Source organism: Odocoileus virginianus, unplaced genomic scaffold (assembly GCF_023699985.2).
Source record: "Odocoileus virginianus isolate 20LAN1187 ecotype Illinois unplaced genomic scaffold, Ovbor_1.2 Unplaced_Contig_7, whole genome shotgun sequence".
Taxonomy (NCBI): Eukaryota; Metazoa; Chordata; class Mammalia; order Artiodactyla; family Cervidae; genus Odocoileus; species Odocoileus virginianus.
In genome coordinates this window covers 1,590,277-1,616,809 of record NW_027224324.1, presented here as the reverse complement: position 1 = coordinate 1,616,809, position 26,533 = coordinate 1,590,277, and the positions used below count along the sequence as shown (strand labels likewise).

The window sequence follows — 26,533 nt, the reverse complement described above, 5'->3', positions numbered from 1 at the left end:
TTCTGGTGGTGTCTTTAGGGTTTTCTATGTAGAGGATCATGTCATCTGCAAACAGTGAGAGTTTTACTTCTTCTTTTCCCCAATCTGGATTCCTTTTATTTATTTTTCTTCTCTGATTCCTGTGGCTAAAACTTCCAAACCTATGTTGAATAGTAGTGGTAAGAGTGGGCACACTTGTCTTGTTCCTGATTTTAGGGGAAATGCTTTAAATTTTTCACCCTTGAGGAAAATGACTGCTGTGGGTTTATCATATATGGCTTTTATTATGTTGAGGTATGTTCCTTCTATGCCTGCTTTCTGGAGGGTTTTTTTTTTTTTTTAATCATAAATGGATGTTGAATTTTGTCAAAGGCTTTCTCTGCATCTATTGAAGATAATCATATGGTTTTTATCTTTCAATTTGTTAATGTGGTGTATCATATTGATTGATTTGCAAATATTGAAGAATCCTTGCATCCCTGGGATAAAGCCCACTTGGTCATGATATATGATCTTTTTAACATGTTGTTGGATTCTGTTTGCTAGAATTTTGTTGAGGATTTTTGCATCTATGTTCATTAGTGATATTGGCCTGTAGTTTTCTTTTTTTGTGGCATCTTTGTCTGGTTTTGGTGTTAGGGTGACGGTGGCCTCAGAGAATGAGTTTGGCAGTTTTACCATCCTCTGTAATATTCTGAAAGGCTTTGAGTAGGATAGGTAGGCTAGTAGGAGAGGTCTTCTCTAAATTTTTGGTAGAATTCACCTGTGAAGCCATCTGGTCCTGGGCTTTTGTTTGTTGGAAGATTTTTGATTACAGCTTTGATTTCCATGCTTGTGATGAGTCTGTTATGATTTTCTGTTTCTTCCTGGTTCAGTTTTGGAAGGTTATACTTTTCTAATAATTCATCAATTTCTTCCAAGTTGTCCATTTTATCGTCATATAGTTGCTTATAGGGAGAAGGCAATGGTGACCCACTCCAGTATTCTTGCCTGGAAAATCCCATGGATAGGGGAGCCTGGTAGGCTGCAGTCCATGGGGTCATGAAGAGTTGGACACAACTGAGTGACTTTACTTTCACTTTTCACTTTCATGCATTGGAGAAGGAAATGGCAACCCACTCCAGTGTTCTTGCCTGGAGAATCCCAGGGACGGTGGAGCCTGGTGGGCTGCCATCTATGGGGTTGCACAGAGTCAGACATGACTGAAGTGACTTAGCAGCAGCAGCTTATGGTAGTTGCTTATAGTAGTCTCTTATGATCCTTTGAATTTCTGTGTTGCCTGTTGTGATTTCTCCATTTTCATTTCTAATTTTCTTGATTTGATTCTTTTCACTTTTTTCCTTGATGAGTCTGGCTAGTGGTTTGTCTAAAATAAATTTATCTTCTCAAAGAACCAGCTTTTACTTTTGTTGATTTTTGCTATAGTCTCCTTTGTTTTTTTTTTCCTTTATTTCTGCCCTAATTTTTATGATTTCTTTCCTTCTACTAACCCTGAGGTTCTTCATTTCTTCTTTTTCTAGTTGCTTTAGGTGTAAAGTTAGGTTATTTATTTGATTTTTCTCTTGTTTCTTGAGGTAAGCTTGTATTGCTATGAACCTTCCCCTTAGCACTGTTTTTACTGAATCCCATAGGTTTTGGGTTGTTGTGTTTTCATTTTCATTTGTTTCTATGCATATTTTGATTTCTTTTTTTATTTCTTCTGTGATTTGTTGGTTATTCAGAAGCGTGTTGTTTAGCCTCCATATGTTTGTATTTTTAATAGTTTTTTTCCCTGTAGTTGACATCTAATCTTACCACACTGTGATCAGAAAAGATGCTTGAAATGATTTCAATTTTTTTGAATTTACCAAGGCTAGATTTATGGCCCAGGATGTGATCTATCCTGGAGAATGTTCCTGATGTGCACTTGAGAAAAAGGTGAAATTCATTGTTTTGGGGTGAAATGTCCTATAGATATCAATTAGGTCTAACTGGTCCATTGTATCATTTAAAGTTTGTGTTTCCTTGCTAATTTTCTGTTTGGTTGATCTATCCATAGGTATGAGTGGGGTGTTAAAATCTCCCACAATTATTATGTTACTGTTAATTTCCCCTTTCACACTTATTAGCATTTGCCTTACATATTGTGGTGCTCCTATGTTGGGTGCATATATAATTACAATGGTTATATCTTCTTCTTGGATTGATCCTTTGATCATTATGTAGTGTCCTTCTTTGTCTCTTTTCACAGCCTTTATTTCAAAGTCTATTTTATCTGATATGAGTATTGCTACTCCTGCTTTCTTTTGGTCTCCATTTGCATGAAATATCTTTTTCCAGCCCTTTGACTTTCAGTCCCTTGTTTTGAGGTGAGTCTCTTGTAGACAGCATATATAGGGGTCTTGCTTTTGTATCCATTCAGCCAGTCTTTGTCTTTTGGTTGGGGCATTCAACCCATTTACATTTAAGGTAATTATTGATAAGCATGATCCTGTTGCCATTTACTTTGTTGTTTTAGGTTCACATTTATACACCCTTTCTGTGTTTCCTGTCTAGAGAAGATCCTTTAGCATTTGTTGAAGAGCTGGTTTGGTGGTGCTGAATTCTCTCAGCTTTTGCTTGTCTGTAAAGCTTTTGATTTCTCCTTCATATTTGAATGAGATCCTTGCTGGGTATAGTAATCTGGGTTGTAGGTTTTTCTCTTTCATCACTTTAAGTATGTCCTGCCATTCCCTTCTGGCCTGAAGAGTTTCTGTTGAAAGATCAGCTGTTATCCTTATGGGGATCCCCTTGTGTGTTATTTGTTGCTTTTCCCTTGCTGCTTTTAATATTTGCTCTTTGTGTTTGATCTTTGTTAATTTGATTAATATGTGTCTTGGGGTGTTTCCCCTTGATTTATCCTGTTTGGGACTCTCTGGTTTTCTTGGACTTGGTGGCTATTTCCTTCCCCATTTTAGGGAAGTTTTCAACTATTATCTCCTCAAGTATTTTCTCATGGCCTTTCTTTTTGTCTTCTTCTTCTGGGACTCCTATGATTCGAATGTTGGGGCATTTAACATTGTCCCAGAGGTCTCTGAGGTTGTCCTCATTTCTTTTAATTCTTTTTTCCTCTCTGCTTCATTTATTTCCACCATTCTATCTTCCACCTCACTTATCCTATCTTCTGCCTCAGTTATTTTACTGTTGGTTCCCTCCAGAGTGCTTTGATCTCAGATATTGCATTATTCATTATTGATTGACTCTTTTATTTCTTCTATGTCCTTGTTAAACATTTCTTGCATCTTCTCAGTCCTTGTCTCTAGTCTATTTATCTGTAACTCCATTTTGTTTTCAAGATTTTGGATCATCTTTACTATCATTATTCTGAATTCTTTTTCAGGTAGACTCCCTATCTCCTCTTCTTTTGTTTGGTTTGGTGGGCATTTATCATGTTCCTTTTCCTGCTGAATATTTCTACGCCTTTTAATTTTGTTTAGATTGCTGTGTTTGGGGTGGCTTTCTGTAGGCTGAAAGTTTCTAGTCCCTCTTTTTTTGTGGAGATTGCTCCCTGTGGGTGGGGTTGGATTAATGACTTGTCAAGGTTTTCTGGTTAGGGAAGCTTGTATCTGTGTTCTGGTGGGTGGAGCTGGATCTCTTTTCTCTGGAGTGCAGTGAAGTGTCCAGTAGTGGGTTTTGGGATGTCTGTGGGTTTGGCACAACTTTGGGTAGCCTGTATTTTAATGCTCAGGGCTGTGTTCCTGCTTTGCTGGAGAATTAGTGTAGTATGTCTTGCTCTGGAACTTGTTGGCTCTTTGGGTGGAGCTTGGTTTCAGTGTAGGTATGGAGGCTTTTGGATGAGCTCTTGTTGATTAATGTTCCCTGGAGTCAGGAGTTCTCTGATGTTCTCAAGTTTTGGATTTAAGCCTCCTGCCTCTGGCTTTCAGTCTTATTCTTACAGTAGCCTCAAGACTTCTCCATCCATACAGCACAGATGATAAAACATCTAGGTTAATGGTGAAAAGATTCTCCACAGTGAGGGACACCCAGAGAGGTTCAGTGTTACAGAGAGAGGAGGGAGGTAGAGGTGAGCAGGAGGAGAAGAGGGGAATCAAAAGGGGAGAGAGCAGCCTAGCCAGTAATCAGTCCCTAAGTGTTCTCCACAGGCCAGAACAACCAGAGAGTCACAGAGGTATGCAGAGAAGAGCAGGGGGATAGAGGAGATTGAGGTGACCTGGGGAGAAAAGGGGGAGTCAAAAGGGAAGAGAGACATCAAGCAGTAATCACACCCCTAAGAGAAAATGGGTACTGAAGATTAGATTCTTAAAGGTACAAAGTTGATAACAAATACCAAAAAGTAAAAATTAAAAATCTAGAGTAGAGGTTAGACTCTCAAAAATACAATATTAAGACTACAAAATGAAATCAATCACAAAAATCATAAAAAAGTATGAAATTTGGTTTAAGAATAGGGTCTCTTTTTTTTTTTACAAGATAAAATAGACCTTTTGAAAAATAATCTTTTAAAATATAACCTTTAGAAAATAATCTTTTGAATAGAAGTTTATAAAAATGAAAATTAAAGGAGTAATAAAGAACTTAAAAATTAAAAATGATAATAGTAAAAATATATCTAGGAATTTCTCTGGAGCTGTTGAGGGCAGTGTGGGGTCAGTTCAGTTTCAGATAGTTCCTTGTTCCAGCTTATACTTCTTCTCAAGGTCTATAGGCCCCTTCCAATGCTTAGTCAATGCTAACTACAGGGTTTTAATCTGTTGCACCTGTCACTTCCAGAGCAGTTCCCTCTTTTTTGTTTATTTTGGCTTCCTCTGTTTGCAAGTCTCTTCAGTGTCTAATTTCCACCCTGACACAAGGGGGCAAAGGTGGTCACTTATTTAGGCTCACTTGTTCAGTCGTGCTGTGGGGAGGGAGGAGCACTGCAAACAAATATCACTGGCGTGTGTGGGGAGTGCTCGCAGTGTCTGGGCCACACTGGGTTTGCCCCGCTCACGGGGGTGTGTGCTTTCCCAGTCTACACTGCTCAGGCTCCAGGTTGCTCTGCAGGGGTGTGCTGTCCAAGTAGGGCTGTGCATTTCGTGCACTTCCCAGGTCTAAGCTGCTCAGGTTCAGGTTCTCGGGTACTCCACAAAGGTGCAGACTCTGTTGGGCCTGCGTTTTGTGCCCTTCCCAGGTCCGAGCAGCTCAGGCGACCAGGTGCTTGGCGCGCGCAGTCAGCCTGGGTGGGCCGTGCGTCTTAACCACGTCTCCGTCCTGGCCGCTTGGTTTCCCAGGTGGGCCGTGAGAGCACCGTCTCAGGTGTGCTATGTGTCTCCTCTGGGGAGCTGATCTCAGGTGGCAACCCTCCTAGCAGATGTCAGCCGTCTAGGATTCCAGGAAGACATGGTTAGCAACTGCATGCCTGCTCCCAGTTTGGTGGAGGATGCCAGTCTCTGGGGTCAAAATTGCCCCTTGCCTTCTGGCTCTGGCTGCCGCCCGCCTGCCTCTCTGCCTCTGGTGGGGGGAGGGGCCGGTCCACAGCCAGCCAGCTCTCCTTCGGTGTTTGCTCAATCCTTTGTTCTGTGAGTGGGCCAGGCTGCACCTTAGGTTAGAGCCTTTTGCAAGAAAGTCCTCTCTTTTTTTCTTTTCTCTCTGGCTATCCCACAGTTTGGGTTGGTAGCTCCTGTTAGCTCCCTCAGATTGTCCTCAGGGCACTCAGGCCCGGTCCTTACCCTAAGCAACATAGCCCGCACCGCCCTGTCCAGCCCTTGCTTGCTGGTGGCGGACAAGAGTGTCTGGGCTACTTCTCCACTTGGAGTTGTGGTTAGGCGCATATTCTGTGGGTTGTTTTTATTTTTTTCCTCCTGGTTATGTTGCCCCCTGAGATTCCAAAACTCCCCACAGACCTGCCGGTGAGAGGGTTTCCTGGTGTTGTGGAAACTTCTCCTCCTTCACGACTCCCTCCCCAGGACGGGTCTCCATCCCTAACTCTTTTGTCTCTCTTTTTGTCTTTTATATTTTGTCCTACCTCCTTTTGAAGAGAATGGGCTGCCTTTCTGGGTGCCTGGTGTCCTCCACCAGCATTCAGAAGTTGTTTTGTGGAAGTTGCTCAGCATTCAAATGATCTTTTGATGAATTTGTGGGGAAGAAAGTGGTCTCCCCATCCTATTCCTCTGCCATCTTAGGACCAGTTCTCAGAATTTTGTTTCTGATGGAGTTCATATTATCAGTTCTTTCTTTTAGCCTTTCTCCTTTTAGTCTCTACTTATGAAATTTTGACCTTTCCTAATCTAGGTTGTAAAGATTATCTTGTATATTTTATTCTAGTATTATAGACTTAGCTTCTATATTTAAGTCTATGGTGCACTATGATTTAATTTTTATGTACAATGTAAAGATCAAGGTCCTATTTTTGGCACTTGGGTATTCAGTTGGTCTGGAAACATTTGTTTGAAAGATTTTCCTCTCCCTTTTTAATTATGTTGCCACATTGGTCAATACACAGAGCTCTTTTGGCACAGTGTTCTAGAGTGAAACAAAAGACTTAAACATCTGAACAGGGGTACAGATCTTCCCACTGATTTCATAGACATTGTACCCAAAGGCTAGTAAATGGAAGAACAGTTTTCTTCACCCCTCCTTAACCATGGGCTTCCCACGTGGCTCAGTGGTAAAGAATCACTGGGCAACCAGAATGTGTGACTGCCGTTTCTCTCTTACTTACCAGCTATCTCTTCATCATGCTGATTAATTGCCAACCTTTGGGAATTGGGCTTCCCTGCTGGCCCAGACGGTAAAGAATCAGCCTGCCAATACAGGAGACATGGGTTCAATCCCTGGGTCAAGAAGATTCCCTGGAGATGGGAATGGCAACCCACTCCAGTATTCTTGCCTAGGAAATCGCATGGACAGAGGAGCCTGGCAGGCCTCTGTCCTTGGGGTCCAAAGGAATTGACATGACTTAGCAATTAAATAACAACAGTCTTAATAATTAAACGGTCAGGAATAGTATTATTCGTTCTTCATTGACATATTAGGGGCATGTGTAACATCAAATTTAGGAAAAGTCATATGGATATTGGCTAAATAACTATAACCAAAAGTCAGTGAATATGATTTATTTTTAATGGCATAATGATAATCACTGTTTTGCTACAGGGTAACTAGGGAAAACAGGAGAACAGCATACATAAATAACCCACAGTGAGGCTATTTTAACACAACCAAATAATCAGTTTTCCCTCTTGACTATTAATTTTCTTCTGTCATATTAACATTTCCCTCAGTATCACACAGTTTCATCTGTTTTTTTTTTTAAAAACCATGCTCACATTAACATACATATAAAATTAAATGTCTATATCTTGAAAGATATCAGTGGCCTGAATTCATTGGTTCCCAAACCTGAACGCTCTACAAGTGAAATACCTTAAGGATTTTTGAGCTCCCCTTCCTTTCTAATACCTGGCTGGAAGAGGCAGCGTTGGAGCAGAAGAAGCTCTTTGGCCACGTGGCTGTGATGAATGGACTCTGGGAAGCGCAGACAATGCAGAGGGAGCAACAGGGTGTGGTGAGGGTGACCACTGGGACCATGACGTTTGGGAGCAAGAGGAAAAAGTAAGAAGGAGACGGGCTGAGTTCAGGGGAGAATTGGGTCAGGAATACAGGTGAGGAACTCTGTTGTTCTTCCTGACCTAGCTCTCTTGGGGGTCAGTTTGGGGCATGATAAAATGTCATGGACTTGCAGCTGATTCTCACTAACTATGCCTAAAAGCCCTTTAACATGACAAAAAGTCTTTCATCCCACTATAGAAAATAAAAGTTTAAAAAATATAAATATTTGATATAGCTAGATTGGCCTAAATATATTATGTGCTTAGTCACACTCAGTTGTGTCCAATTCTTTGTGACCCCATGAACTGGAGTCCATCAGGCTTCTCTGTCCATGGGATTTTCCTGGCAAGAATACTGGAGTGGGTTGCCTTTTCCTTCTCCAAAATATATTATAGTCAACTTATGAATGAGGATCCCAGGAGTATTCCTCTTTTGATGAAAGAAACTAGCTACAAAACAGGCACATGTGAAAAGTTGAATAGGGTTGAGGTCAAGTCTCAGAAAGGAAAAGAGAACAGATATGGGATGGGGCTGCACCGAGACATGAAGAACTATAATAATGCTTCAGAACTTGGGTGCTTCAGAATGCAAAGTGCATTCCCACTGCTATCTCATTTTGTTCTGCTAGCAACTTCCTGGTGTAGGAGGAACCACCCCAGTTTACAGACGAAGGAAAGGAGAATTCAAGAGGTTGAGTGACTGGTCAGTCACTACAAACCATGGTGACAGGTAAGAAGCTGAAACCCAGGCATCTGCCTCTAAATCTAAGCTGCCACTTTGCTAGTTCTTCACTGTCTTTGGCTTTATGATTATTGGACAGACTTCATTTGCAAGAGACTATCACCAACCTTCAATGGTGCACTAAAAATTATAGTGTTCAACTATTAAACTTAGTCAAGAAAAAAAATACAAGTGTTAAGCTATCTCATCCAACTTAGCAATAAATAGAAAGCCACATTACACTGAGTGCACATGGAGAAGACTTTAGATAAAAAGCAAGTCTTTAACTTTTGCTCAAAATGATTTTCAGATTCAGCTATGAATAGCATGAATTATGAAGACAGTTATAATTAATGCCCACTGCCTAAACCAGAATTCTCAGAAAGTTCAGAATTAAAGAGGGTAAGGTGTCGTTTGAGATGTTTCTTCTCTTCAGGTTGTTCACACAACTTGACTTCAATGTTGCCATCACTGAAGGCTTCTCCTTTGGTCTCCTCAACTGGATTCTCTTTCCGGAAAAACACCGCTTTCTTCGGCATCATTGTAATCCCTGAATTTCCATGCCTTCGTGCTGGGGATACGGTTTCTTTTACAATGCAATAACAAACTGCAGATAAAAAATTCTTTTTGAAGTTTTCATTCATAAATGCATAAACAATTGGATTACAGATGGAATTGGAGAACCCAATTATTTGCACTATAGCAAAAATCATCTTGATTGTAACATCGTCATATTCCTTCTCAAAGTTGCCTGAAATGAAAAGCAATGCTTTAGAATGGATATTTGTTTGAATGAACACAAAACAACATTTTTGTTTATCTTCTATCTTTATGAAACAGTTACACTTGTACAACTGTGTAAAATTCTCTGTGAAAAATTCTCAAGATTTTGGGGAGAGCCATCTGATGTCTGAAGAAAACCCACCTTTGTGATGAGTCCTCCTTCTTAGAGAATCTAGGCTTACAAGCCCTGAACGTGTTAGAGGGCTTATTGCACTTCAACATGATTTCAAGTTTCACGTAAACTGGAAGATGCAGTCACCCTTCAAATGTCCACTTGTGTTACAGAAACACAATCATCTGAGAACCATGTTAAGGCTCAGATTATCAGAGAGAATATATTAAGGGTCTAGTTGAAATCCTAGGTGTTATTAAATTCATATGGTTCAAGTGAGGGTTCCAAACAGGGAACACTCACAGGATGTGACACCTCTTCCAGGGTTTAAAGGGTTTAGGGAGACCAGAAGGCGTAGCATGGGAGATGCATCTCAAACATTTTTCTTTATCTTCTATAATTATTAAAGCTTTGATCATACTCGTATATAATTACCCATCACATAATGATCTGGTTATCTTGAAAACTTGAAAGAAACCTAGTAAATGTTTGAGATTTGATTGCCTAAGTGAATGGCTAAACATTTCAATGATTCACTGTGCATTCTAGCAGGAAATGAACCAGAACTTCCATCAAACGAGAAAGACAGTCACTCACTGTATTCGATCATCATGTGAACAATGTGGAAAGGCGCCCAGCACATAGCAAAGAGAGCCACCACTGTCACCATCATAACCACAGCTCGCTTCTTCTTCCTGGGTCCACAAGGATACACTGTATCAGTTAACTTTTCCTTGGCAGATGTGTCAAGTCTAGACCTCTCAGTGATAATTTTCAAATGTAAATGAAGCTTGTGCAAGCTCAGTCTCTTCACTCGTGTCTGACTCTTTGTGACCCTAAGGACTGTAGCTCGCCAGGCTCCTCTGTCCATGGGATTCTCCAGGCAAGAATACTGGAGTGGGTTGTCATGCCCTTCTTCAGGGGATCTTCCCGACCCAGGGATCGAACCTCTGTCTCTTGCATCTTCTGCATTGCAGGTGAATTCTCTACCACTGAGCCACGAGGGAAGCCTCTAATGAAGCTCATGACAGGCTCACTGTGAACTGTTTATCATCTTTCCCCATTGTTATTACCCTCATCCCTATATTTCTCATATTATGAATATCCTTAAGATATGCACTCATTACGAGTCTAGCAGCATGCTAGATGCTTGGCACAGGTTAATTTTCCTGACAAGCCATTGGACAGATGCAGGTACTAAGGCACAGAGAAGGTTAAGTAACTTGTAAAGTCAGATGGCTTTGCAGATCAGAAAGTTGAGAATTTAAACTATAAAGTTTAGTCTGGATTTAAATGTAGGCAGTCTAACTTCTGTGCCAAAGCTCTTATTCATTTTATATCGAAGAAAACTCATGCCTGTGATAGAAAAATATGGGAAGTCCTCAGGGCAGAATTAAAATGTAATCTTCTATTATATAATTAAGTAATATGATTAACCAGGGATTCAGTTTTCTCTATTAGCCATGTAAAGAAGATTAACGTCTGCAAGGGATCTGCACATTTTCAAATTTTACCGAGTCGCATTCATTATTATCTCAACGTGTTAGCCTTTTTTTGGGAAGAAAAGAGAGAGCTAAATCAGCAGTAAGTCCCAAGATGCTGAACCATCTAGCACCCAATACATGGAGCCGGAGTACGTCTTTATACAAATTGGGCACTAGAGGTCGCTGCACACTTGAAGAAATGATAAACTTCGTCAACCCACTAGACTTCTAAACTGGTGTTTTGGTTTTGTTAGCCACGCAGTGTAGGTTATAAAATAAACCAAATGGCCCACAAGTACTATAGCAATAATTGTGTTTTTAAATTTCTGTTAGTCCATATGATCAGAAAGTAAAGCTCTTAGGTAAAAATAAAATATAATAATTTAAAATAAATAACATACTCTCATTTCCAAAGCACTTTCATACGTATCATCTCATGCTTGTTTAGCATCATTCTTTGGGTGTGTATGTGTGTGTTAGTCGCTCAGTCGTGTTGACTCTTTGCGACCCCATGGACTGTAGCCCACCAGGCTCTTCTGTCCATGAGATTCTCCAGGCAAGAATACTGGAGTGGGTTGCCATTCCCTTCTCTAGGGATCTTCCCAACCCAGGGATTGAACCCAAGTCTCCCTCATTGCAGGCAGATTCTTTACCAACTGAGCCAGTCATCAGGGAAGCCCAAAAATAAAATATAAAATAACAATTTAAAATAAGTAATGTACTCTGGTTTTCAGAGTATTTTTATACATATCACCTCACATCTTTGAGCATCATTCCTTGTGTAGGTGGAAGTATGGATGTATATTTTGATGCTTTCTAGTACATATGAGGAAAGTCGGGAGCTTGGGAGTAAGGAGATCTATCTACATCAAGTGGCTGGGGAGTAGCAGAAAGAGGAGGGAGTCGCAGCAATTTGTATCAACATGCAGATGAAAATATAACAATTAAAAAAATTTTAGGCAACTATCTGTAACAGTGACCTCCCCCTCTGGCTTGGGAGCTGGTGATTTTGCTCTTTCTTTCTGCCATATGTAAAACCAAAAGTTCAAAGTCAGCCCATGTGCTCAACATAAATTACCAATGACACTTGATTACATTACCCAGGCATCTGAGATCTCTGGCTACTGTCTCTAAAACATTTTAAACAGGTGAATGTTCCATGCAACACACCTGGCTATTTTTGACATTTCTTTTCCATGAATAGATCGAAGCACCGAGCCATCCCCAACTCTTTTCTTTATCCAGAGTTCATAGCCAATTTTACTGTACAGGATAAGCATCACCATGAGCGGCAGGAGGAAGAGGATGACAAGGATGAAGGTGGTGTAGATTTTCTGGTGCACAGGGCTGCTCCACTCTTCCAAGCAGCAGACGTGTTCCTTCTCATATAAGAAGTCATACTTAATCTTTAAGATAAGTATAATTCAGTTAGACGAGCCAGAGGCAGCATCAAAGCACCCAAAGCCACCGAGACTACTGTCAGGCAGCACTTCTCAGAGCCTCCCGCGCTTACTGTGGGGGCAGATTGCAAATGAGACACACTTTTGCCTGTTCTTTTGTTGTGAAGTCTGCCCTCTCACCTCACTGTTTAGATTCTTGAGAGTTTCATGTTTTCTTTTCTATTTTAAATGGAATCGAGGTCCATAGCCTGTTCACGTTTTAAAAACATCTTTTCCGGAAAAGATACTTAAGTGGTGAAATGTCAGTGTCAAAATGTATTACAGAGAAATGGAGAGGGTGGTTTGCTGTGTGCCCCCAGAATGTGAGGCATGATTGTAGAACTGGGGGTTTCGGAGACAAGAGTTATTTCCTCAGGAAAAAATAAAAAATAAAAACATCTTTTCCGCCTTTTTACCTGATAGTCACTAAATTTTCAGTTGAATGAAAGAAAGAACACTAAAATGACCAAAGTATGTATGAAAAAAATTTTATTCTAGCATGCCAGCTAGTTTGCATGCATGCTCCATCACTTAGTCACAGCTGACTCTTTGCGACCCCCTGCACTGTAGCCCACCAGGCTCCTGTGGTCATGGGATTTCCCAGACAAGAATCTTTGAGTGGGTTGCCGTTTCCTTCTCTAGGGAATCTTTCCAACCCAGGCATCAAACCCTGTCTCTTGCATCTCCTGCATTGCCAGGCAGATTCTTTACCACTGTGCCACATGGGGCGGCAACCGGCTAGTTTGCTGTTCCATGATTTTGCTTCCTCAATTGTTGAGGAGATCAGTTTTGACAAGGCATCAGACTTCTTCCAGTTGAATAAGTACCGAAAGCCTGCATTTTGTTTCTGAACTGAAAATCTGTATTTTGCTACTGCTGTTTCAGATTGCAGTGATCATGCTGTTTGCAAAGATTTTAGAGAGCAAACCTGTAGCTTTTTGATTTTGAGATGAATGATAAGTTAGGATTTGAACTATTGCCAGTGTACTAATATTCAGACCCAATTATAAGCCTTTGAGGTATATATTATACAGAAAGGTAACTTCTATTTATAAATACTATTTCTAAGAGACTGACTTTTGAGTTCAAAAATTAATAATAACAATTAGAATTTGTTGCTGTTGTTTAGTTGCTCAGTCATGTCCAACTCTTTTGCGACCCCATGGACTGTAGCCTGCCAGGCTCCTCTGTTCATGGGATTTCCCAGGCAAGAATACTGGAATGGGTTGCCATTTCCTTCTCCAGGGGATTTTCCTGATCCAGAGATCAAACCTGTGTTTTCTGCATTGGCAAATGGATTGTTTACAATCAAGCCACCAGGAAAACCATAGAAAATGCTAATATGAGACAAACTAAACATTTAAAGTACATTCAAAAGTCATACATCTGGATAATAGGAATTAAAGTTAGAGAATTGATCAAAATTCTTGTCATCTGAGTCACTCTGGAGCTTTACAGATGAGGAATATTTAAGTCTTAAGACATATTTCTGCCTCCATTTCCAGAGTATTATCACCAATCTTCAAACTCAATTGAATGGGAGGCGGGGCGGGAAGCTTTCTGGTATTGTTATCAAAAGTATGACAATTCAAGTTCTGATCTAGGTATTATTTTTCAAATGCAACTAGGAATGAAAGTATTAAGCAATAACTTCAAGGTCTGTACTCCCTGGGAAGAGGATATGAAGGTGAAACTCATTCTGACTCATGTAAGCAGAGCCCCAAACCATGGGGGTCACATACTGATGCGTTCTAAAGCACAAGGAGAGGCTGACGGCCTCTGAACTGGTGTACGTTCCCCTGGGCACAAGCAGAGACCTTCTGAGGGTGTGCGCAGATGGATTCATGGGAACCAGTTTCAGACCTTCTATGTCCAAACTCACAGTTCTCCAAAATCTCACTGCCTAAGAGAGGGTGTGGGGCGGGGTTGCAGTGTCCTGCTGGGTCTACATTCCCAGTTCCTCCTTCATCATCACCCTTCTTTCAATCTTCACAAGTCCTATCTCTCACTCAACTGCAATCTCACTACGGACCACCAAAATAAGAGGTGGTCTGAACTATGGATGTCAGGGAAGCCCCCTTGATCAAGGCACCATAAATCCAGGACAGGGCTTTGTGCCTTTCCTGGTATTAAATGTATTTCTATTCAGGGGAAACTTGACATTAGAAAAGAAAAAAAAGGTGTTTTGACAGGTGATGAGATGTTGTGAATTCCCATTCACATAGATGTGGTGAATTCCCATTTCGCGTAGTAAAGGGCAGAGTGATGACAACTTTAACTTAACCACCTTGTTGCTTCCAGCTCCTGAAAGCTGTCAGATACATCACTCCTGGGAGAGAGAGCAGTAGGAGCAAAGCAAAGAGAACATCAGTGCAAATGGTAACATCACTGGCGCTTCCTTTCAGCCAACGGAGGAATTAAAGCGTCTTGCATGCTTGCACTCTTGCTAATAGAATTTACGAGTGAGAAGGTGGCCGTGGGAGAGCATATTAATACATTTATTTGACTTGAAAGATGAATTCATACTTTTTCTTGACAGAAAGCAAATCTGATTTGACTGATCTGTCTGACAGAGATAACTGGTTTTGCCAGTTATATTTAATTAATTTTCTACAAACTAAATGAGCTATATTTTAAAATATATTTAGGGCATATGATAAAATAATTTTATTTTTAAGAATGGACACATCTCCTTGTGTTCTATGAGCCAGAATTAGACTACATATGGGAACTGGGTTGGGTTACTTTTAAAGGTATGGGTTTCCTGCTGGAGATAAGGGCAGTCTCAGAGAAAGGAGTTGGCCACGTCCAGCTGTGTGTGGAAGCTTAAAGAAGGGAGCAGCCATTGGAAGCCCCAGGGATGGTATTTGTGAAGAACCCATGAAATAATCAGTCATGAGAAACAGCAATATGCAGAATAAGGGCATCAAAGCTCTCTCCATGTCCTAGGATTCTAGACCTAAAGTGGCTCAACTTGGGGAAAGGGAGACATCTTAAATTGATTGAAAGTATGGACTTGAGGGATTGTGACACTGCACTGGATATTTTGATAAGGGAACTAACAACATTCAGTGAACGGTTACTGTTCTTGTGACTGAAAGCGACCAGAGGAATGTTATTCTCTGAATGACCACAAGAGTTACAGGACCCACTCAAGGCTTCATCCATCACATCTCATCAGAGGACTGGGAGATCCTCTGATTGCATTTTTAGAGGTGGTAAGCGGCAGAATAAAACTGCCTTCTGTTGTTACCTGTGCCGTCCAGCTCATTTATACAGTTGCATCGAACATCAAAGTGAAAAGTGAAAGTGTTGGTCGCTCAGTCATGTCTGACTCTTTGCAACCCCATGGACTGCAGCCTGCCAGGTTCCTCTGTCCATGGAATTCTCCAGGCAAGAGTACTAGAGTGGGTAGCCATTCCCTTCTCCATGGGATCTTCCCAATACAGGGATCAAATCCGGGTCTCCTGCACTGCAGGCAGATTCTTTACCATCTGAGCCGCCAGGGAAGCCCTAAGTCACTTTTTAAAATGCACTCTTGCCTGAAGGCTCATTTGATATCCTTGCCAGTGGAACACTGAGTGTCCAGCAGTTTCATGTTTGCCTACATTCATTGAAAAAGGTACAAAAGATAAGTAATTTTAAAAATTATCTTAGAGGGCATCTGAGCAACCCCCTACTGTCCTTGAAGACTACTGTCTACACTAGATCTCCCAGACAGGACACATTTAAGTAGGCCCCAGTAAAGAGACCAGGTCACCAAAAATGGTACAGTGTTTTCTTCACTGTGAATCACCAGTGCAGGCTGAGCCCAGCTGACAGGTGTGGGGGGAACAGAGAGGTTTATCTTTATTATAAAGATACACACAGACTAACACCACCTATAGAAAGTTATTATGAATCAATGATTTAAGATCATTTTTAGGTTCACAAATCAATGGCTTACATGTTCCATCAGATATTTGTCAGTGACTAAGAGGCAGGAATGGGTGTTCATTGGAGGGACTCATGCTTAAGCTGAAACTCCAATACTTTGGCCACCTCATGCGAAGAGTTGACTCACTGGAAAAGACCCTGATGCTGGGAGGGATTGGGGGCAGGAGGAGAAGGGGACGACAGAGGATGAGATGGTTGGATGGCATCACCGACTCGATGGGCATGAGTTTGAGTAAACTCCAGGAGTTGGTGATGGACAGGGAGGCCTGGCGTGCTGTGATTCATGGGGTCGCAAAGAGTTGGACACGACTGAGCAACTGAACTGAACTGAAGAGGCAGGAACCGTGGTGTTGGAGAAGACTCTTGAGAGCCCCTTGGACTGCAAGGAGATCCAACCAGTCCATCCTAAAGGAGATCAGTCCTGGGTGTTCATTGGAAGGACTGATGCTGAAGCTGAAACTCCAATACTTTGGCCACCTCATGCAAAGAGTTGACTCATTGGAAAAGACCCTGATGCTGGGAGGGATCGGGGGCAGGAGGAGAAGGAGACGACAGAGGATGAGATGGCTGGATGGCATCACCGACTCGATGGACATGAGTTTGAGTAAACTCCGGGAGTTGGTGATGGACAGGGAGGCCTGGTGTGCTGCGATTCATGGGGTCGCAAAGAGTCAGACACGACTGAGCAACTGAACTGAACTGAAGAGGCAGGGGAAGTGCTTAGAAGGAAAATTAACCAGTAAGTAGATAAGTGGTTAACATTTTTTTGTGACTTAAAAACAAAAGAAAAATCTAGAGCTAGCATCAAACTCTTAGGATGTAACAAGACACTGAATAACACTAGGAAAGGCATGTTTCTGCTGGCAGGCAAATGCAGAAAGTGACCCTGTAACATTTTAAGCATTAAGGTCTTAACAATATAAGTTCAAGGAAGAGCTGAATAAAGCAGAGAAAACTATCTTAAAGCAAATTATTTTATTCCGCTTGAAAAACCTCCAGTGAAAAAACTGAGATCACACAAATTTGCTGTAATGTGCTTGCAGGGAGGAAAATGATTACAAGTGAGAGGGGTGGGAAAACATTTCAACAGAGGGATTACCAAGCCCAGCCCCAGTCTACCTCAAGTCGCTGCACACGCCACATGGGAGCTCCTACGATGACGGCCACCAGCCAGACCAGCCCTGCAAAACGTTAAGATCATTAGAATGCAACTCAGCAAAGCGAAAGCCACCTGCGCTTAATTCTCTAACCATAAAGACCCCTTATGTTCAAGGGACCGCATCACTTGTTCCCTGGTGCAGTGCAAGGGTCTCCTCACATTTTCCACTCTACCCTCAAAATTGTCACTGGAACATAAAGAGCAGACTTTTGGACACAATGGGAGGAGAGGGAGGGATGATTTTCGAGAATAGCGCTGAAACATACACATTACATATGTAAAACAGGGAGCCAGTGGGAGTCTGATATATGCCTGACACAGGGAACCCAACCTGGAGGGAAGGGGTGGGGAGCGAGGTGAGGGGGGGTCCGGAGGGAGGGGACGCCTGTATGCCTAAGGCCGATCCACGCTGATGTGCCGCAAAACCACCACAACATAATTATCCTCCAATTAAAGTAATTAAGTAACTCATTTAAAGAATAAAAAGCTGCTGCTGGATAAAGCGCAAATTCCTTAAAAGGGTCCCGGGGGTTCTCTACAACATCGCTTGCCTCTCTATCTCTTGTGACACTTCTGTTCACATTCTTCACGCCCGAGTCCTCTCATGAGGAACTTACAGAATTGGTTTCAGTTTTCATTTCCCTCAGCAGGAACAGATCAGACACCTACTGTTTGCTTGTTGAATGGATGGATAACCTAAATATGATACAGTGAATCCTCTATAAGCTTCTTAAAGTTGAAATTATACTTATATTTTAAATTATAAATTTATAAAATTTATAAAATTATATCCTTAAAATATATATATTTATATATATCTCCTTAAATTATATTTAAGGATAATTATATGAGCATTATTTTCTTGTTTACAAAACAAACATGTATAACATCAAAACTCGAGTACTTTTTCCAAATTTCTCGTTTTCCATGAGTTTGTTGAGGAGATTACTTTAACGATGCATTCCTTAGCAAAGAACAGAAGAGAATCTTAACATACCAGGGCAGGGCTAGAACCAAGAGCCCTGTTTTTGAAGAAAATTTCCCAGCTCAAACTCTGCTTGCTCTTTCTGTATTAAGTGGGAGCATTAAAAAACAAAACAAAACAAAACAGAACACTGCATTGCTGTAGATCTCAAGGAACTGAGACCCGCTTAAACTGTGATTGGAATTTATTATAAAGATACACACGGACTGACACCACCCATAGAAAGTTACCATGAATCAGTGATTCAAGGTTGTCCTCAGGCTCACAGATCATTGTCTCTGTTTCTGTCCCCTCTCCCCCCGCATTGCTGCACACATCCATTCTCTCCTAGTCTAATCATTATTTTATTATGTTATCTCATATCCAATCATTTTTCCAGTCTTTAGTAGGAATTCTGGAGGAACTGAGCCTACCTGGCTCGGGTCGTTGCCAGTTCTCTTGACTGCACTGCCTGCTCAGTGATAGAAGGGCTATAACTGGTATAACCTGGGCAAGGAAGCCTAGCAGGTTCTGCCGGCTGAGGCGTGAGGGAGTTCATCTAGAGGGCGGAAGTGACAGAGACGGAGGGACACGTCACTCAGCGCTGCAGGAGAGCCTCCTGGGGAGATGAATCTTCTTGATTTAAACGCCTTTCTGTCTTCTATGGCTTTTTTGAGTAGGAACTGCCTTGGTTGCCTATTATCAACTTTGCCTTTAAATGTCAAAACTCTCTTTCCTTCTCTGTCTTTTTTAAATAACTTCCGCCCTCCATGTATTTCTTTCCTAACCCTCTTTGCACACCCACATGCTGTTTTCAGATGTTCTGATGGTGGAAACATGTCAATTATTAAGAGCCAAGAGGTCTTTGAATTCTTTCTCAGGGAGAACGTGACATAAATTTGAAAATAACTAACAATTTTTCTCTCTATGGGCTTATCTATTCAGTTCAAACTATTTCAAAGAGTTTAGTGTAGCAAAACCTTCAGGAGTTCTTTCTGTAACTCTACTATCCCATACTGGCTAAATTCTTACAGCAGAAATAAATGTTGACTCATTCCTCTCAAGTGACGTATTAGTAAAAATTGCTCTCTTTGATTATCATATTAGTTGTTCCGAAACCTCTGGTTATTCAACTGTAATGCATTCAAATCACTGAGAACCACATTGAAGCTTTAAATGGCTCAATTATCATTACCAAATAAAGACATTTTTCCATTTCACTGCACTAGGCTTTAGGACATTGCTTTCGGTTTACACACATCACAGGACACACGGTGATTCAGAAATGGTTACAGCAAGCTGGGGGTCCAGGAGTGCCTGAAGCACAATTAGGATGTGAATGAAATCCACCTTTGCCAGGCATCTCCGGCACTCGGGACCCAGGGTCCTCACAGGTCCTGCCATCTTCTGCTGTTGTGCACTCTGCACTGAGACCCGTCTAGGCAGCACCCACATTCCCCACTCTTCTAAACATACCTGCCTGGCCTCTGTCAAAACCTACCTGTTGAAATCTACTTGCTCCTTACCTCAGGATGACAGCTGACTAATCTAATGAATATTAATATGGAGATGCCACTGATAGATGATCTTAGATCAGCTGTGTGCCTCTGCACGTTAAGTTTCAGTCATATCTGACTTTTTGCACGCTGTGGATGGTCGCCCACCAGGCTCCTCTGTCCATGGGATTCTCCAGGCAAGAATACTGGAGTGGGTTGCTGTGCCCTCCTCCAGGGGATCTTCCTGACCCAGGGATTGAACCCACATCTCTTATGGCTACCTGCACTGGTAGGCGGGTTCTTTACCACTAGCGCCAGCTTAAAACGTTAAGAACAGCAACTCAGGGAAATCAGAGAGGAGAGGTTTTTAGTGCTAGGCTAGGTCTCAAGGAAAGAGGGGAGGGGAGGGAGCAGTAAGTTCGGAGATGACTGAAACCCTGAAATGATGCATCAATGCCTACAAGACAGACGGGAGGTTCCTCCTCTAGTTCATAAACATGGCTCACGTTACAGAGATTTTCTGTGCTCCGAAATGAAGCACAGCTTTAATACTGGGGGGCATGTTCTCACCCAGCATGGTGAAGGCCCTGCGGTTGGTGTACTGCCACTTCATTTTAAAAGGATGCACGAGGCCCTGGTGTCTCTCCACAGCAATGCAGGTCATCGTGAGCGTTTCTGTCACCACAGCGGTGGACTGGACAAATGGCACCATCTTGCAGATGAAGGCACCTGCAGCAAGGAACCAGGACAAGTTAAGCAGCAACGGGAATCGGAGGATTATCTGTCTCCGTCATCATCACAGTGAATTAGTTCTGAGCCTCTGTTTAAAAGTTTTATGACTAGAAGTACACAGTGGACACAAAATAATTGAGAAAGTTGGCACTGGCTGATATTTTTTTAAGTGGACTTCAAGTTCCTAAATGATGTGTAATTATGTAGGATGATGAGAGGACAAGTAAGTATCTGGCCATTGACAATAAGCAGAAGAAAATCAGTGTGACCCTTCTTTGAGAAAAAGCGAAGTCCGTACTGGCCAGTTTCCTGGGGTCTAAACCACAAAGTGGTTCTTGATTCTTTCTTGATTTTTTCACCAAAGACTCTCTAATTTCTTCTTTTATCTCTTATTGTCCTTTGACTTCCTGTCCAAGACTTAATATGCAGATTATACCATTATGCTCTTAACTGATTTCACATTCTCTGATGCAAAGGTCTCAAAGTCTGTGAGCATACTTCATTTGATATACATAATATTTCAAATAAAAATATCTGAATGCATTGCCCGCATTTAAAAATTTCTTACACTGTGTGTCCAGCCCCCTCACCAGTGGTATTTGTGAGATATGGTCTGACATCTCTTCTCTTGAATCCACCCTGCTCACCAATACCAAATTAATTACTTTGAACTATCTGAAAAGCATAAGCTCAGGGAGTATAAAAAGTTGGAAGAGACTTCAGTTCACTTGCTCTAACCAGAGATCTCTTCTCCTCCTCTCCCAAATGCTCTGCCTGGCTCTGCTTAGAGACCTAAGGAAGGCCTCCTTGTTGGCACATCCTCACTTCGGGTCTTCACATGGCTTTTCCTTCTGCTTGGAATGTTCTTCCCCAGAATAGTGCTCACACCCTTCAGCGAAGTCTTTGCTCGGATGTCAACCTCTCAATGAGGCTGACCTACCAGAACAACCCTGTTGCCACTACAGCATGTCCCTTGCCACCTCCTCTCATTCCTCCTCTCTTATTCTATCTTTTCCCTTAATTCTTCCAATCCCAACATGCTATGCAATTTACTGACTTGTTTTGCTGTTTATTGAAAGTTTCCCCACCCCTGTGCATGCATGCTTGGTCGCTTCAGTTCACGTCTGACTCTTTGTGACCCTATGGACCTTAGCCCGCCAGCTCCTCTGTCCATGGGATTCTCCAGGCAAGAATCCCGGAGTGGGTTGCCATGCCCTCCTGCAGGGGACCTTCCTGACCCTGTGTCTTCTTCTTCTCCTGTGTCTCCCGCATTGGCAAGTGGGTTCTTTACTGCTAGCGGCACCTGGGAAGCCCTTCCCCACCCCTACTAGGATGCAAACACTCTGAGAGTACAGGTTTTTGTCTCTTTTCGCACTGACGTGTTCCAAGCACTGAGAATGGCACACGGAAGGCTCTCAACTGGCATTCACTCTGAAGAGGATGAGTGACTAGCAAGCTCTTAACCTTGTTAAACTGACATCATTCAACTTTGGAGAGGCTCTCGCTGGGAAAAGGATCTTTCACTAATTCCATCCACTTCTTCTAATTTTTCTTTCTGAGAGTCCTAGAATTAACCAACTATATTTCCCAAATAGCAACTCTTCCTATATTTAAAAGATACTTTTATGTCACTCTTAAGTCTTCTCCAGTTGCCCCAGTTATTCCTCATGACATGCTCTTCAGATCTTTCAACTCCCTGGACACCTCCCATTGAACTTTCTCCAGTTTGTGACTATGTGGCCTAGAAGGGAACCACCATGCTCAGGATGTGGCCTGGACAAGGCAGAAATAGAGCTGTACTGCTCCCTTGGGTCTGAACATCCTCTTCTGTGAGAATAACTGAAATACACATCAGCCCTTTATGCTAGAATTTTCAAATAGTTGGTGTCTGTTGAATGAACTTGAAGTCAATTTGAAATGAATTGGCTCCATTTAACAGAAAATTTCTGTTAACTCATTTCCTTAATTTCCATCCTGTGATTTAGGTAAAAAAAAAAAAAAAAAGACCTAATATTGCTAGAGATACTTCCATTCTAATCCTTCTTGGAAGCTCCACATGGCAACCTAAGAGCCTATCCCACACACTCCCAGTCTCTGTTCCAGCCCCTCAAATTCTGACCCTGTTCAAAGTTAAGGACCATCCTTTCCAGCAAGACAGTTTTGAGCTAAATGCAGTAATTTATCAATACTTTCAGTACCCATATATTTCACTACTTGAACACTGACCATATTGTGAATGAAACAGCTTACCTCAAATCCTGTTTTGGATGTGACATTTGAATAAATGAATATATGACAAAATTATTCATCTGGGTATTTCTCCTTTTTTTTTTTTTTTTGAGAATTTGATCAGAATTTCCTTGATTCTTTCAGAACAAAAGTTGGACAGGCTAATGCTAAAGAAATACCAGAAGAGACTTCCCATGAAATGGACATGGATCCATTATCAACACATTTTAGATCTAACTACCCAAACAAAAATGATTGTTGTAGTGTTATCTCATTGTAATGCTATCCATCCTAAATCTACTCAACATGTCCATCACAATGGTATGGAAAAGTGGTCAGCTGATTGCCTGATACTAGGATACACTCTAATCTTGATTCATCTAACTTATTAGTTAGTTACTCTAAACTTCCATTTCATCACTTTTGTAAAAAAGAACTAATAATACCCATCTGTTACAGGACCAAAGTTTGTACTTCATAAAATGACATAAACATCCAGTACAAGAATAAATGGCAGCCCGATTAAAAGAACTTGTGGTAAATTCAGTACATGTGGAACTGATAGATTCTTTGTGGCTAAATGTCCCATTAAAGAACATATATTTCAATAGCATATTTTGCAGATAAATATATTGCAGCTCAAAGGAGATGTGATTTGCTCATGTCCAGAGAGCTGTTTAGTGACAAAACGAAGGCATGAATCCAGGTCGTCTGACTCCAGCTCTTTCCACTACGTCACCTTCACTTATCTGAACACATCCATGCTATGTGGCTGTTTTCTTGTCTACATGCTCAAAATTCATCTGTTTAATGATCCATTTGAAAATTTTGTACCAAGATGAGTTCTGTAATCTGTCCCTGTAAACTTTTTATGAACCTAGACAGCATTTTCCCAACTCATTACTTCTGACATTTCTCCAATCACCTTTCTAAGAAACTACTGAGAAGTTTTTTTGCTCACACCTCCAACTGTCTTCAGTGTTGTGGCATATAATTTATCTGCCTGGAAGATATGAGTTGTTTTAAAAATAGGTAGATGCTCTTTTGCTATTTACTCACTTATACCAGATCTTTATTTTCATTCTAGCCATTTTTGTTTTGCCCTTTTTAATTTGGAGGTCGCTTTCCAAGATCAGGAAGACTTTGAGAGCTTTGCTTTCTCCCTCTGCCTTTCATTGAATTTCATCAATGGCCTTCCCTTTTGTTTTCAGCTCCTAGTTCTAATGACGAGTGTTTCTGATGACTCTACAGTTGGCCTGTTCTACACCTCAGCCTTCCCAGTGTGAACTGAATAGGTCTGTTATTTTGTGAGAATGTGTCCCTTATGACACTTCTTTCCACCAATGGCAATTTTAAACTGGGATAATAACCCTAGAATTTCCTATAGAGGGCATTGTTTTCATGGGATATCCTTCCCTTTTGTTCTTAAGGGATTATCTGATCTTAATATAAGAGCTGTGTTTCTTAGAGCCTGCCTGAATGGCTATTTCTCTTATTTTTAAAATGTGAATTATGATTATTTATATTTGTTTATTTAGTGAGCCCCGTGGCTTGTGGGTCAGTTTTCTGACCAGGGATCAAACCTGGGTCCTGGCAGTGAAAGTTCTGAGTCCAAACCTCTAGACTGCCAAGAAATTCCCTATTTCTCGCATTTTGATTGTTTACCATCCACCTTCATTTCCTAATAGAAGTACAATTTTTGCTGGTGCATGAAGTCTTTTCTACGTGGGAAGGTTACAGAAGAGGCCCTATGAGAGAAGACAAGGCAAACGCAGGATGCATTCTCTCAAAGAATCTATCGGCTCCAAACATGCCACATTTATCTCAGTTCTTTTAACTTGCTGAGAGAATGCAGTGAAGATGGAAGGGAGATTTGAGGTGGTGGGCCCTGTGCTCACCAGATCATGAGCATTAACAGAACACTGTTTAATTATGGCTGCTCACCTCTGTGCACCCTGCCTGTTGCAGGTCCTTCCTACAGATTCACTGATCCCATGAGCCTCCAACATCTTTCTGGTATATCCCCTTCTCTTAAGCTACTTTGCTATCAACTGTAGACCAAGTAAACTTATTTGGCTACTTCCCTTTCATCACTTTTTCTCTGGAAGGTAGAGCTCCTAAAATGTAGAAGGTCAGCATTCCTTCTGGGTGTATTGTTAAGGCTTAGATAGAGTCCAAATCCTACTCTTACAGTTTGCTTCCATTGTTGTTCCATTTCTACTACATCAAATTCTTGCCCAAGAATTTACAATAATTCTCCTTTGCCTATTGGACTAGGAACAAATTTTTTGATTAAATATTTATTTCCTTTTTTATTTACTGCCTTCTTTCCTGGTGGATCCCACCTGCAATGTGGGAGACCTGGGTTCAATCCCTGGGTTGGGAAGACCCCCTGGAGGAGGGCATGGCAACTCACTCCAGTATTCTTGCCTGGAGAATCCCATGGACAGAGGAGCCTGGCGGGCTACAGTCCATGGGGCCGCAAGAGTTGGACACGACTGAGTGACTAAGCACAGAAAGCCTTCTTTTTACCACCTTTTTATACAACTTAATTTTCCAGAAAATAAACTCTTTGCTCTGGATATGAATGATATCCACTCTTTTACTTACCCACACCTGTCCTCACCTCCTACCATATGCAATGTAGGTCTCAATGATTCAAATTGAAACAAGATCTCATTATATCTAAAAATGATACTTGGAAATTGAAAACAACTTGGCTAATATTTGTTTTCATGCTTGGGTAATAGTGACTTTAAAAAGGATCCAAGTGGAAAGGACAGAGTGAAAAACAACCAGAGTTTTCATACTTAGAAAAGATTAAAAACATTCCTTTATCAATTTAGAAAATGGTAGAATGAGCTATGACTGCATGAAATGATGATAACTATGATGATGTTTGTGAATAATTTGTTCCAAGGTTGGTAATAAACAAAATGAATAGTCATTTGCAGTTTTAAAGAAAAGATTACTTTACACAACCACTATTTGAAACAATAGTCTAACAAACTACAAAACAATCTGGCATTTAATTTCCTGTACAAAAAATTAAGCCATATTCAAACGATTGATGCATCCTGTCTCATTATGGCTGTTAAGTTTCTAGTTTTGTTCTACAGCATTTCTTAAGCAGCTAGCTGCTAATAAACAAATTTACCAAATCCTGAATCCTAACTGCATTTCCCTCAACCACATCCATTGGTCGGGAACAATCTAAATACAGTCAGAGTCAGAATTGCTATACAACCTGTGGCTGAGAACCACAATGGAACAGAACTATGGAATTCCTTGGCAGGAAGGCCCTCCCAGCAAGGATCCAGGCTGAGCGTTTCCATCAGTGTTCCACGGAGCTCTGTGCTACTGCACGCAGGCTCTAGGACCTGCCAAGGAAGGCGGGGGGGGGGTGGGGTGGGGGGTGGTTCTGAGCTCCGTTCCTGCTGCAGCTGGATCAGCTCCAACTGCACCCAGATTAATTTAAGGTGGTTCCAGCCACATAAGTCACCGGCGATTTCAAAAAAGAAGTTAAGAGAACTCCAAAGTGGACTGGGAGATTCTGCCAATTTAAACCATAACAGACTACATTTTAAAACAGATATGTGACAAATCTCTCCTAGAATTTCAGCCCTCCTGATAATTACAGTTGACGCTTGAACAACATGGGGGTTAGAGCACTGCTCAGGGCACAGCTGATTATCAGAGAATAACTTCACAGTCAGCCTTCCACATCCAAGGATTCAGTCAACCTTGGATTGTGCAGTACTGCTGTGTTCATTATTTGAAACTTTTGCATTTAAGTGGACCCTTGAAGTTCAAATCGGTGTTGTTCAAGGGTCAACTGTATCCCAATTAGTGTAAGACCTTTACAAAGCGATCTAGTAATCATCCTCTGATTTACGAACTTTCCAATAATGCTGCATCTGTGCAGCAGAGAAGA

General features: G+C 41.4%; 1 protein-coding gene across 1 annotated transcript in view; it reads right to left on the bottom strand.

Annotated features, from left to right (window-relative positions):
• Positions 1-7,224: 7,224 nt before the first annotated feature.
• QRFPR (pyroglutamylated RFamide peptide receptor) overlaps positions 7,225-26,533 on the bottom strand; it is a 51,359-nt gene continuing 32,050 nt past the window's right edge. Inside the window, exons 2-6 of the mRNA XM_020916551.2 lie at positions 20,209-20,367; positions 17,139-17,200; positions 11,815-12,050; positions 9,758-9,855; positions 7,225-9,016 (exon numbers count right to left, since the gene is read on the bottom strand). Coding sequence (XP_020772210.1) covers positions 8,616-9,016; positions 9,758-9,855; positions 11,815-12,050; positions 17,139-17,200; positions 20,209-20,367 — 956 coding nt within the window. The 3' untranslated portion in view covers positions 7,225-8,615. The remainder of the gene's footprint in view (positions 9,017-9,757; positions 9,856-11,814; positions 12,051-17,138; positions 17,201-20,208; positions 20,368-26,533) is intronic.